The 12,522-nt window shown below is 57.2% G+C and overlaps 3 protein-coding genes across 3 annotated transcripts; all 3 read left to right on the forward strand.

Annotated features, from left to right (window-relative positions):
* Positions 1 to 446: 446 nt before the first annotated feature.
* On the forward strand, positions 447 to 2,213 carry CkaCkLH20_08508 (WD repeat protein; the record flags this gene model as incomplete). Its single annotated transcript, XM_038891223.1, has 1 exon — positions 447 to 2,213. One exon carries the CDS (start codon positions 447 to 449, stop codon positions 2,211 to 2,213), a length of 1,767 nt encoding a protein of 588 aa, XP_038743597.1.
* Positions 2,214 to 3,567: 1,354 nt separating this feature from the next.
* Positions 3,568 to 8,088, forward strand: CkaCkLH20_08509 (uncharacterized protein; the record flags this gene model as incomplete). The annotated part of the gene is made up of 3 exons (XM_038891224.1): positions 3,568 to 3,657; positions 3,750 to 7,793; positions 7,852 to 8,088. The coding sequence occupies 3 exons, from the start codon at positions 3,568 to 3,570 to the stop codon at positions 8,086 to 8,088; spliced, it is 4,371 nt and encodes a 1,456-aa protein (XP_038743598.1).
* Positions 8,089 to 9,349: 1,261 nt separating this feature from the next.
* Positions 9,350 to 12,028, forward strand: CkaCkLH20_08510 (heterokaryon incompatibility protein; the record flags this gene model as incomplete). Its single annotated transcript, XM_038891225.1, has 1 exon — positions 9,350 to 12,028. One exon carries the CDS (start codon positions 9,350 to 9,352, stop codon positions 12,026 to 12,028), a length of 2,679 nt encoding a protein of 892 aa, XP_038743599.1.
* Positions 12,029 to 12,522: the final 494 nt, after the last annotated feature.

The raw sequence follows: 12,522 nt of genomic DNA on the forward strand, positions 1-12,522 counted from the left end.
GTTCATAGATCAGATACTCCGTAGACAGTGGATCAAGACATCCTTCTTTGCAGTATGCCGCTATGGATCATCCTTCAACGTGAAGTGACAAGAACAGCATGACTTTGATATCAAAACCTTCTTTACCTAGACTAATGTTACGGGAGATCTTCACATTCAAGAAATTGAGCGTGCCTTTGTTTTTGGGTGGTGACTTTGAGGCCTTGGAAACGGAGAGAGTAGATTGCGAAGTCTGAGGATCAGGCGACGTTCTGCGCCGCTAGCCCCATTCCCAGCGCGACACTTAACTTTCGCTTAAGCGAGGACCCTTGCCTGACGGCTCCTGCCTGACATCACCCTGTGGTCTGCTGGTCCAGTCCCTCCGTTTTGATTTTGGATCCTGAGCGTTCTCTCCTCTTCAAACTTTCCTTCGTACAAACCTGCTGCACAACGACCAGACCGCCACCATGAGCGACGACGAAGACATCGTAGTTGAGGGAGCCGAACTCGCTGCTGACGACCCTATGCGCGCGTTCCTCCCCGCATCGTTTGGCAAGAAATCAAAGGAAGCCAACATCGCCGCTCAAATCGATCGAAGCCGAAGAGTAGCGGAGAAGCCCGCGACGGGAAACTCGAAGGAAGGATCTGCAGGTCCGCCCATAACAGACCAGAGCGAGAAGAAGTCCGACTCAGACAATGACAGTGACAGCGACGACGACTCTGACTCGGACGATTCGGATGACGGCGACGAGTACCCGGTCTCCCACGAGCTGGTCCTGAAGACGCACGAAAGAGCGGTGACGACGGTTACGCTGGACCCGGCCGGCGGACGGCTCGTGTCTGCGTCGCTCGATTGCAAAATCAATCTTCACGACTTCGCTTCCATGACGCCCAGTACGCTCCGCGCATTCCGCAGCGTCGATCCATGGGAAACGAAAGCTTCCGCCGCAAGCGCCGAGTCGCACCCTATCCACCATGTCGAGTTCAACCACCTCTCGGGCAGCGTCTTCCTCTGCGTATCGGCGCATCCGCAAGCAAAAATCATGTCGAGGGACGGAGATATCTTGACAGAGTTCGTCAAAGGCGACATGTACCTACGGGACATGAACAACACGAAGGGCCACATCTCCGAGGTCACAACAGGAACGTGGCATCCCGCCGACAAAAACCTGTGCATCACTGCAGGCACCGACAGCACCCTGAGGATCTGGGATATCAACAACAAACGAAGCCAGAGGGACGTGATTGTCTTCAAATCCAGGGCAGCTGGATCGGCAGGTCGTACGAGGATGACGGCGGTCGCATGGGGCTCGCCAGTGCAAGGCGGCAACAATGTGCTTGTGGCCGCAGCTCTTGACGGCTCACTGGTGATGTACAGCGGCAACAGCCCCTTCTCACGGCCCACAGCCGAAGTTCGCGACGCCCACAAGCCGGACACGTGGACTGGAGGCATCGATATTTCTTCGGACGGCCGAATGGTGGTTACTCGTGGAGGAGACAACACGATCAAGTTATGGGATATGCGCAAGTTTAAGACGCCTCTGGTTACTGTTGACCACGCATCGACTTCAGATCACTTCCCGATGAGCAATATTCGATATTCGCCAAATTCGACGAGCATTCTCACGGGATCCGCGACGGGCGATCTGCACATTCTGAACCCTGGCAATCTTCGTCCCGAGCACGTCACGCCCATCACGCCTGGAGCACCCCTCATCACTGTCGATTGGCACCCGAAGATCAACCAGATCGTTACTGGATCGGCCAACGGAGAAACACACGTATTATACAATCCGACAATGTCTACACGAGGTGCTGTCGAGGTCATGTCACGAGCACCGAAGAAGCGTCACATCGACGACGACCCGACTCGCACGACGGACTTGTCGGTGGGAATTTCGGGTGACTCCATAGTGACGCCGGGCAGCGCGATGGCTGGTAGGAGGACGGGTGGAGTCACGGCTTCTGGCAAGTCCAGGGATCCAAGAAGACCAGAGGTGCTGCAGCAAACGCCGTTCATGCGGAATCAGCCAGACGAAAAGCACATCGCAGAGAACATACCTCTTGCGAAGATGCTTCATGAGGACCCTCGAGAAGCGCTACTCAAGTATGCCGATGCTGCCCAGAAGGACCCCATGTTCACTGCGGCGTGGCAGAAGACACAGCCGGTTACTCAGTACGCGAATGTGAGCGACGAAGAGGAGGGACCAGACAAAAAGAAGGTCAGGAGGTAAGAGGAAGGCGCATGGTAAGCGTCAATCCTCGTTGGGGAACTCGGCAGCAGGATTACAGGTATGATCAAGGGTCGGTGAGAGGGGTCTATTGGTGATGATCAAGGCTGTGTGTGGGTGGCTGATCCGCTGGGGCCAAAACCTCAGCGTGAGCGACGCGGGAGATGGCCGGCGAGAGCCATATGGCGGGCATGCATTCGTGAGATTCTCTCCACTTGTTAACCGTCCAGATTAGCTTCACTTGGAGCAGCCCTCGGACGGGATGCAGGGCGACACGCAAGCACTGTGACTTGCAGCAGTGTGGACATCCCCCGCTACCTTGGGTATGGCCAGCTCATCGGGTCAGGCCCAGGGTCCATCTGTAGGTATGGGGTGGAAGCAACGCGACTGGAGAAAAGAGGGCAAGGAATAACGCGTTTCCTCAATCTGGGCGAAACCCCGTCCTTTTTCGTTTTCCCCTCTACACTTTGGCTGTACACTACTCTTATTTTTTTATTTTTTCTTACCACGGGCGCAAGTGGTAAACGCCAAGCGGCATTCCAGGCGTGGGTGGCCGAGATAGCTCCCGGAGCCAGCCAGTCGACAGCCGGTGCCTGCGTCCCACGGGTGTCCCACTGTTCCTGCCTGGCAGCGGATCAAGGAAAAAGCTGGCCCGAGCGTCCTCGCTTGTACATAATCAGCCTAGCGCTCTCTGCCTCAGGCACCAACTTGTTGCTGTGCTGAAAATTACGGGGACCGCGTTTCACAGACCGCACCAACCATCAATGAATCTTGTCGTTGTCCTCACCTCTCCATCTCAACCGGCACCGCGCGCATCGAAAAATCGCCAAACCCCCTCTACAGGCATCGACACCATCTCGAAAAGTGTCCAGCAACCTTTTCCACGCGATTTCCTCGCGCATCCCGCTCGAGGCAACGCCCCGACGCCGCGCCCTTACCCCCAACTTGCATTTTTCGCCTCATCCGCGATTCCCCCTTCCACCCGGCTTTTCCCCCACGCTTCGCGGCACCGCATCTCATTTCTTTGCGGCTGAAGTCCATCCTCCATCTCCGTGAACCTTTTCCACGCGACCGACGTGTCTCCGAGCCGCCCACGGCATCGCGCTTCCCACTCCAGACCGACGTCGCAGCCCCCAGGCCAGCCCTTTCAACGACGACGCGCCGTATTTTCCGTCACGCACCATTCTTAGCCTTCTAGTCTCTCTTTTCGCGACAAGAGCCCAACGCGACAACCCTTCAACTCGGCTCCACTTGTTCTGCTACACGACTTCGTTTGCATGATAATGCGCGCGAGATAATCGTTGCATCTCTCGAGATTCCAGTAGTCCATAGGTTTGCGGCGAACACACTGCCCATCATGGCTTCCGTTCAGGCTCCGCCTGCTGTCCAGCTTCCTGGCGCTGGCATGGCCGCCACTACTCCTCAGCAGGCTCAAGAGATATTCAACGTAAGACCCTTCCAGTCATCGTTTTTGATGACATTGCATCCCGTTGATGGCCTGGCGCTCCGTTGTCGATGGATGATGCTAACTCCGTCAAGAAATTCAAACAGATGAGAGAGAATGGCGTCCCGAACACAGATCCCGAATACATCAAGGCAGAGCAGTTCGTCCTGTCCTTTCAACAACAAGCGCGCATGCGGCAAAAGCAACAGCAATTTCTGCATCAGCAGCAGCAAATGCATCAACAGCGTCAGATGCAACAAGCTGGCCCCAACGGTACTGTCAATGGCGCGCAACCCGCACAGCAGCACCAGCAGCAGCAGCACCAGCAGCAGCCGCCTCAATCGACACAACCACCGTCTTCGGCCGCGCTAGGCGCTTCTGCCCTTCCCGCCCCGGCCTCAAACCAAGCCGCATCGTCTGGCTCCCCGTCAACGGCTGCCCCGTCTAACAACCCTGCGGCTGGCCAATTCAACGCGCAACAACTGAGTCTGCTTCGCCAGCAGATTCATGCCTTCAAGTTGTTGACAAAGAACTCCGGAGTACCTGTGCCCATGCAGCAGGCCATCTTCGCCCAGCGTGAGCGCCGGAAAGCCATTGCCGCTGAAGCTGCCGCATTAGCAGCCTCATCAACACCAGCAGCATCTTCGCGCGACTCGGCACAGCCTGGTTCCAACGGAGCTGAAACCAAGTCCGAAGATACCCCGGAGATTCAAGGGCCCACGTTCAAGAACGTCAAGTCTCCCTATGGTGATCCAACCCTGGTTCGCAAGTCCATTAGCCATTTCGAGCACACACAACGCAAGAACCGCAAACTCATCCCTGGACTCTTCCCGACTGGCGTTGATTTTGAGCAACTGCGATACGAGCGGGAACTCATCGTCTTCAACCGCATGAAGGATCGCTATGCGGAACTGAAAGCCACTCCCGCAAACATCGCCCATTGGGATGCGACCAAGGACGATGTCGAGGTCGACGACAGCGCCAAGGTGAAGTCTATCATCGAGATGAAGACTCTGGGCCTGTACGCCAAGCAGCGTGCGCTGCGCGATAAGATTGGACGGTCGATGATGTTTTACGACAATCTTGCCATGACAACCAATCGCTCCGGCTACCGTCGCACGAAGAAGATGACCGTTCGCGAAGCCAGGATCACAGAGAAGCTTGAGAAGCAACAACGTGATATCCGTGAGAACCGCGAGAAGAAGAGACACATCGACTTCCTGCAGGCTATCACGAAGCACCGCACCGACATCCAGACGACAGTTACTAGCCAGCGCACCAAGTCTTCGAAGCTTAACAAGCTCATGTTCTCTCAGCACTACAATATTGAGAAGGAAGAACAGAAGAGAATCGAGCGCACAGCCAAGCAGCGTCTGCAGGCCCTCAAAGCCAACGATGAAGAGGCATACCTCAAACTGCTCGACGAAGCCAAGGATACTCGTATTACCCACCTCCTGCGACAAACTGACGGCTTTTTGCGCCAACTTGCTGCTTCCGTCAAGTCTCAGCAGAGGAAGGCTCAAGCGGAGCAATTCGGCGACGAAGACATTCAAGAAGACGAGGAAGAGCCAAGTGGAGTGGACAGCGACGACGAAGACAGCGCACGCAAGATCGACTACTACGCTGTTGCCCATCGCATCAAGGAAGAGGTCACCGAGCAGGCCGACATTCTGGTCGGTGGAAAATTGAAGGAATACCAAGTCAAGGGTCTGCAGTGGATGATCTCGCTTTACAACAATAATTTGAACGGTATTCTTGCTGATGAAATGGGTCTCGGCAAGACTATCCAAACAATCAGTTTGGTGACCTATCTCATTGAACGCAAGAAGCAGGAAGGCCCTTACCTCGTCATCGTCCCCCTCAGTACTTTGACGAACTGGACTCTCGAGTTCGAGAAGTGGGCGCCGTCTGTCTCCAAGATTGTCTACAAGGGCCCTCCTTTGGCCAGAAAGCAGCAGCAGGATAAGATCCGCCAAGGACGGTTCCAGGTCTTGCTCACCACCTACGAGTACATCATCAAGGACCGCCCCATTCTCAGCAAAATCAAGTGGTTCCACATGATCATCGACGAAGGTCACCGCATGAAGAACCAGAACTCCAAGTTGACGTCCACCATTCAGCAATACTACCACACCAGATTCCGTCTCATCTTGACCGGTACTCCTCTGCAAAACAACCTGACAGAATTGTGGGCTATGCTCAACTTCACTTTGCCCACCATTTTCAAATCCGCCAAGACTTTCGACGAGTGGTTCAACACGCCTTTTGCCAACACTGGTGGCCAAGACAAGATGGACCTCACGGAAGAAGAGCAGATTCTTGTCATTCGCCGTCTCCACAAGGTGTTGCGTCCGTTCTTGCTTCGTCGTTTGAAGAAGGATGTCGAAAAGGATCTGCCCGACAAGACAGAAAAGGTCATCAAATGCAAGTTCTCTGCTCTGCAATCCAAGCTGTACAAGCAGATGGTCACGCACAACAAGATTCTCGTCAGCGATGGACAGGGTGGCAAGACAGGTGCTCGTGGACTGAGCAACATGATCATGCAGCTCCGAAAGCTTTGCAACCATCCGTTCGTTTTCGACGAAGTCGAGAACTTGTTGAATCCCATGAGCGTCAGCAACGATCTACTCTGGAGAACGGCAGGAAAGTTCGAGCTTCTGGATCGAATTCTGCCCAAGTACAAGGCCACTGGCCATCGTGTACTCATGTTCTTCCAGATGACGGCTATCATGGACATCATGGAGGATTACCTCAGGTACCGCAACTTGAAGTATCTTCGTCTGGATGGTACGACCAAGTCAGACGAGCGTTCCGATTTGTTGCGCGAGTTCAATGCGCCTAACTCTGAGTACTTCATGTTCTTGCTCTCGACGCGTGCTGGTGGCCTGGGTCTCAATTTGCAGACTGCAGACACTGTCATCATCTACGACTCCGATTGGAACCCTCATCAAGATTTGCAAGCTCAAGATCGTGCGCATCGTATTGGACAGAAGAATGAGGTGCGAATTCTGCGTCTCATCAGTTCAAACTCGGTCGAAGAAAAGATTTTGGAGAGAGCAAGGTTCAAGCTTGACATGGATGGCAAAGTCATCCAGGCCGGTCGTTTCGACAACAAGTCTACCGAAACGGACCGTGACGCCATGTTGCGAACGCTGCTCGAGACTGCCGATATGGCGGAAACGGGCGATCAAGATGAAATGGACGACGAAGAGTTGAACTTGCTGCTGGCCCGTAGCGATGACGAAGTCACTGTCTTCCAAAAACTCGATGACGAGCGCAAGAGGGATCCGATCTACGGCGAACCCCCCGTTGGCAAGGCCAAACCCCGTTTAATGGCTGAAGAAGAGCTTCCGGACATTTACCTCGGTGATGGAAACCCTGTGGAAGAAGAGGTGGAGACAAGCCTCGGACGTGGAGCTCGTGAGCGAACCAAGGTCCGCTACGACGACGGTCTTACGGAGGAACAATGGCTCATGGCCGTCGACGATGATGACGACTCGCCTGAGGCAGCAGCAGCACGCAAGCAAGCCCGGAAGGACAAACGCGAGACCAACAAGCTCAAGAGGGGTGCTCTTGCGAACGCTGCAGATGCTTCGCCCTCTGCCAGCCGTGCCAGCACTGAAGAAGTGGAGACCCCGAAGAAGAGGGGTCGTAAGCCTGGCAGCAAGAATCAGGAGAAGCGCAAGGCGGAAGAAGGCGATGATGAGCCACCGGCCAAGAAACGTCGCGGACCGCAAGGCAGACCCAAGGCGGTGTCGTTGCCCAATGTGAATGATGCCCCGCGCGTATCGCCACATCAACGACAGATCTTGCAGGGCAGCCTGCGTGCCTTGTACGAGGGCATGATGAATCTGGAGGTTGACGATCCCGAACCGCCAGAGGAGGACGACGACGAATCAGTAGCAGGCAAGCGGATCATCATTGGACCCTTCCTGCAGCTGCCTCCCAAGCGCGACTACGCCGACTACTATCTGATTATTCAAAATCCCATTTCGATGAAACAGATCGATACCAAGATCAAGAAGAATCAGTACTACTGTCTGAGCGACATGCGCAAAGACGTCAACTTGATGTTCAACAACTGCCAGACGTACAACGAGGAAGCTTCGCTGCTCTACCAGGATGCTCAGGTTCTCCAGGTTAGTATTGAGGAAGACGTTTGATGACGAGGCAGTAAGGCTAATTTTTTTTCTTCAGAAATTCTTCCACGAAGAGCTCGACAAAGAACTCGAGAAGCATCCTGAGCTTCGGGAACTCGAGGCCGAAGTATCCAAGGAGGGCTCTGCAGCGCCTAGTGCGAGCGCGAGCGCCAGCGCCGGAACACCTCAGCCCGCAAGCTCCGGCACCAGGATCAAGTTGATTTCTTCGTCGTCCAATGGGGCCAAAGAAACAAATGGCGGAAGCAACGGAGCCCAGAGCGACGACGAGCAGTAGATTTGAACGGGGTTTTCTGATGTTTCGGTGAGCTGAAGCAGGTGATGTTTAATGAACTTGGAGAGTGGTTCTTTTTATTTCTTCGGGTTTGATGCAGGACACGACGATGGCGCGTAGTCGCGGGCTCATCTGGCGCATTATCCCCACTGGCCTGCCGACTACAACATCACTCGAGAATGCACATTTACAGGCGTAACGGATTGGGAGGCTTTGGAACGTGTAAAGGTAACGGCGGGACGGCACTCGATACAATGAATACCACGGGCCAGAAAAATGGCTCCAGAGGCAGTCGAATGGTGGAGAGGCGGCGGAGGAGGATGCCCTGGTTCACAGCGGCTGAAGAGACCGCAAGTTTGTTAGATTAGCAAGCAATTGTATTTTAATAGATGTGAGCACGATGGACTGGTTGACAAGTCGTTTCAATATGCCACGAGGTGACAAGGAATGATGGCACGGACCGAGGCGGGCCGGACGTTGTGAAGTGGTGATGTGTGTTACTGGCGTTGACGAAGACTAACATGACGATGCGCCTTGCTTGGGTGTGTCTGCCCCGATCGATCAGCTAATCTTGCCTGTTAATTGCGGGTAGGGAAGGGCCCTGTAGCATTGGGTGTCAATCGCAATTACTGCGCGGTAGCGTAGAAAGCCCAATTGTGAGGAATCATCACCTTTCTCGCCGTGTTAATCTGATTTAATGGAGGGGGCTGGGGAACGATTGAGGTTGGTCGGCGGGCGGGCCGGGGGTGGCGGAGCGCCGACCTCTCACCTTCGCCCTCTCACATCGCACTCACACTCACACCCATAGCTCGGGAGTCGTCTCACTCACCTTACTGCGCAGCCGCGTGTCGCAAGGCGCCCAGTCGAATTTCTCTTCCTGTCGCAACACACATACGGCAACAAGAACCATCGAAACCAACGCCGTTTTCCATCCGAGATCGGTCGCCTTCGTCGAGGGTGCGTGATTACGTCCTCTGCGCCATCGATTTCCTCAAGGACGTCCGTTCGCACGGCTTCTCATCTCTCGCTCGCGTGTGAGAGAGAGCAGCCACATAACGCGCAAGCCCACGGCGGCGCTCGCGCACGCACGCAAGGGACTTTTTCTTTTGTTTTTGGGAGGGACGTCCGGTGTGTCCCCTCCCCGCCGGCGACGTCGTGCGTCGTGCGCTGGGCATCTCGTTTTCTCGTTTGATCTCTCTGCCCTTCGCTCTCCCTTCGCTGGGAGGCCTTTCGGGTGCGTCTGATACCCAGTGAGACGCTTCAGATGGAGCACACGTCCCCGTCCGCCCGCGGCAGCGGTCCGGCGGCCAATGGACCACCACCGCCGCCACCGCCACCACCTCCAGCAGCAGCAGCTGCTGCTGGAGCTGCCGCGGGAGGAGGAACAGGAGGAGCTGCGGCGTCGATATTACCAGACGAAATTTCGTCCGCGTCCTCGATGTCGGACGAGGACGATGTGAGTCGATATAGATCCCCGACGCCCCCGCCCCAGCGACGGCCGCCGGCGCAACAACGCCAACAGGATAAATACTCACCTATACCACCACCCGCACCCACGCCTTTGTATTCACAACCGCGGCACAGGGGGAGTAGAGAGCGGGACGTGAAGGCCGAGAGGCTTCGTGAGAGAGAGCTGCGCGAGCGTGAGAGAGACCTTGAGAGGGATAGAGACAGGGATAGGGATTTCCCCAGGGATCGCGACAGAGACGTCCCGAGAAGTCGAGACAGAGATCGGGATAGAGACCGCGACCGGGACCGCGATCGAGATAGGGAAAGCCCCCGGGACCGCGACCGGGATAGAGACAGGGACAGTCCTCCCAGGGATGTAAAACGGCACAGCGTCGTCGCGGACCCATCACACCTGCGACGCCAGAGCGTTGTCGCGAACGAGAGCAACCTCCACCACAACGGCTCCAAACGGCAGAGCATCACGGAGCGGCTCTTGAACACGTGGACGGCGCGCACGGCGAGGGAGCCGACGGGATCGTCCGGCGTTCCCTCCCGGCGCGCCTCGTCCGCCTCCACGGCGGCCGGCAAATTTAACCCCGTCGGCCGTGTCCGCGAATGGCTCGACACCTGCAACGCCGAACATGGCGACCACTGCACCGGCCCGCCGGGGGATACGTGGCGCCCGATATGGCTCATCGACTCGGTGAACCGGTGTCTCGTCAGGGCGAGGGCGACGGACCGGTACGTTGCGCTTAGCTACGTCTACGAGCCGCCGCTCCCGAGCTCGAGGGGTCCGGTGGAGACGCTGAGGGAGAACCTGGACGTCTTGACGGCGAGTCTGGACGATGCGGACATCCCGCAGACGATCCTGGACGCCATGTGGTTGGCGAGAAAGATGGGTGTTAAGTATCTGTGGGTCGATCGGTTCTGCATCGTGCAGGACGACGACGTGGAGAGGGAGGAGCACATCAAGAACATGGCGTACATATTTGCGAACGCGTACCTCACGATCGTGGCCGCGGCCGGGGACGCGGAGAGCGGGTTGACGGGTCTGATGAGGCGGACGCCGCCGCCCAAGGCGGCCGGGAAGGGGAGGCACGAGGATCTGATGCTGGGGTCGAGGTGGGCCGGCCGGGCGTGGACGTTGCAGGAGGGGATGTATTCGAGGAGGAAGGTGTTTGTGTTTGAGGAGTCGGTGACGTGGGAGTGCCACTGCGAAGTGTGGCAGGGGGCGCCGGGGGCCGGGGGCAGGTTCAGCAAGATTCTGAAGGGCGGGAACAAGAACCAGCCGTGTCTGCAGCGGACATTTCCCGCGGCGACGGGGTTCTTGCACCCCGTGTGGCCGGACATGGACGAGTACGCAAGGATCGCGATGGATTACAGCGCGAGGCGGGTCACGCTCATGTCGGACACGACGAGGGCGCTGAGGGGCATCACGAATGTGTTATCCAAGTCCTTCGCGGGTGGCTTCGTCTTCGGCATGCCGGTGTCCATGCTCGATATCGCCATGCTGTGGCAACCGAGGGCCATGGTCAGGAGGAGGATGATGGTGCAGCCTGTCACGGGACTCAACCCGCTCCCGAGCTGGAGTTGGCTCGGGTGGCATTACGACGGCGTGCCCGCGGACATGACGCTCTGGAGGGCGGCGGCGGACTACGTACAGGAGGCGCCGCCTTCCGGCAGGAGGGCGGATCGGCGGTTCAGGAGCCCGTACGCGTTCCGGCTGAGGCCGTTGGTGAACTACGAGCTCACGGACCGGGCGACGTACACGCGGCTGCCGAACGACGGGCTGATGTTCCGGGACCGCAGGAACCGGAGGACGCAGCCCCTGCCGGCGGGGTGGTCGAGGAGCGGCGGCGGCGGGTTCAGGTACGCGGGCGATCCGGAGGTCTTGTTTCGGTACCCGGTGCCGGTGGGCGAGATGATGGGACCGGAGGCGGCCGCGGCGCCGTTGGACTACTCCATGAGCGCGACGCTGTTGTCGTTCAGCACGACGGTGGCGTATCTGGAGGTGGACTTCGCGACGGCGAGGAACGGGGCGCCGCCGGAGGGGAAGGCCGCGGCGGCGGCAGCTGCTGCTGCGGGTGCGGCTGCCGGATCAGGGGTGGCCGGGGCCGGGGCGGCGGGGATGATGGGGCCGGGCAGGGGGTACGGGGTGCCGCTCGCGATCGGGAACATCTGGTCGCGGAGCGGCAAGTGGTGCGGCAACGTGACGGCGCACGACAGCTGGCTGGGGCTGCAGGGGGCGAACCACACGGGGGAGGAGAAGCTGGAGTTCGTGGCGATATCGACGGCGAGCGAGAGGGGCGGGAGCCACGTTTTCGACGCGGAGGCGTTCCGGGACAACATGGACGAGGACGAGATCGTGGACTTTGTCAACGTGCTGTGGGTCGAGAGGGTCGGGGGCGTGTGCTACCGGAGGGGTCTGGGGCATGTTGTACAGCGGGTTTGGGACAGCGTTGCGAGGGACCGGGTTGATATACTGCTTGGTTAGAAAGGGCCCTGTGAATGGTGTATCTGGATAAGGGAAAACCGGTATGGATGTGTATAACTGGTGGAGGGAGGCCGGTTTTGTTAACGTAGCTGGACGGATTAAGTCTGGACATCAGTCATGTAATTATGAGTTGCCGTCACGATATACGGCGGTGAATGTAAATTTGAGCCTCCTTGGCGACATTCTTCCCTCACGCTCCTCGACGTTCGGAACCTGTCAAAGACCTGGATAAGCGTGATCGTGTCTTTGGTCGTGAGCCAACGTCCGTGAGATCGCAGATCGACGATAGGTTAAACGGTGGGGCGTCTCTGCCTTTGATCAACGACTTTGTAGCGACGACTTTCGAGATACTCAGCCCTACGAGAGAACACACCCATGTAAGACGCAAGGGAACCAAACCAATCAGTGGAGGAGATGTGGGAAGGACGGGGGAGATGGACGGTAACTTCAGTGCTCTGAATATCCTTATATCCGGAACACTGTGTCCAAGAAGG

This window comes from Colletotrichum karsti (genome assembly GCF_011947395.1).
Source record: "Colletotrichum karsti strain CkLH20 chromosome Unknown Scaffold28, whole genome shotgun sequence".
Taxonomy (NCBI): domain Eukaryota; kingdom Fungi; phylum Ascomycota; class Sordariomycetes; order Glomerellales; family Glomerellaceae; genus Colletotrichum; species Colletotrichum karsti.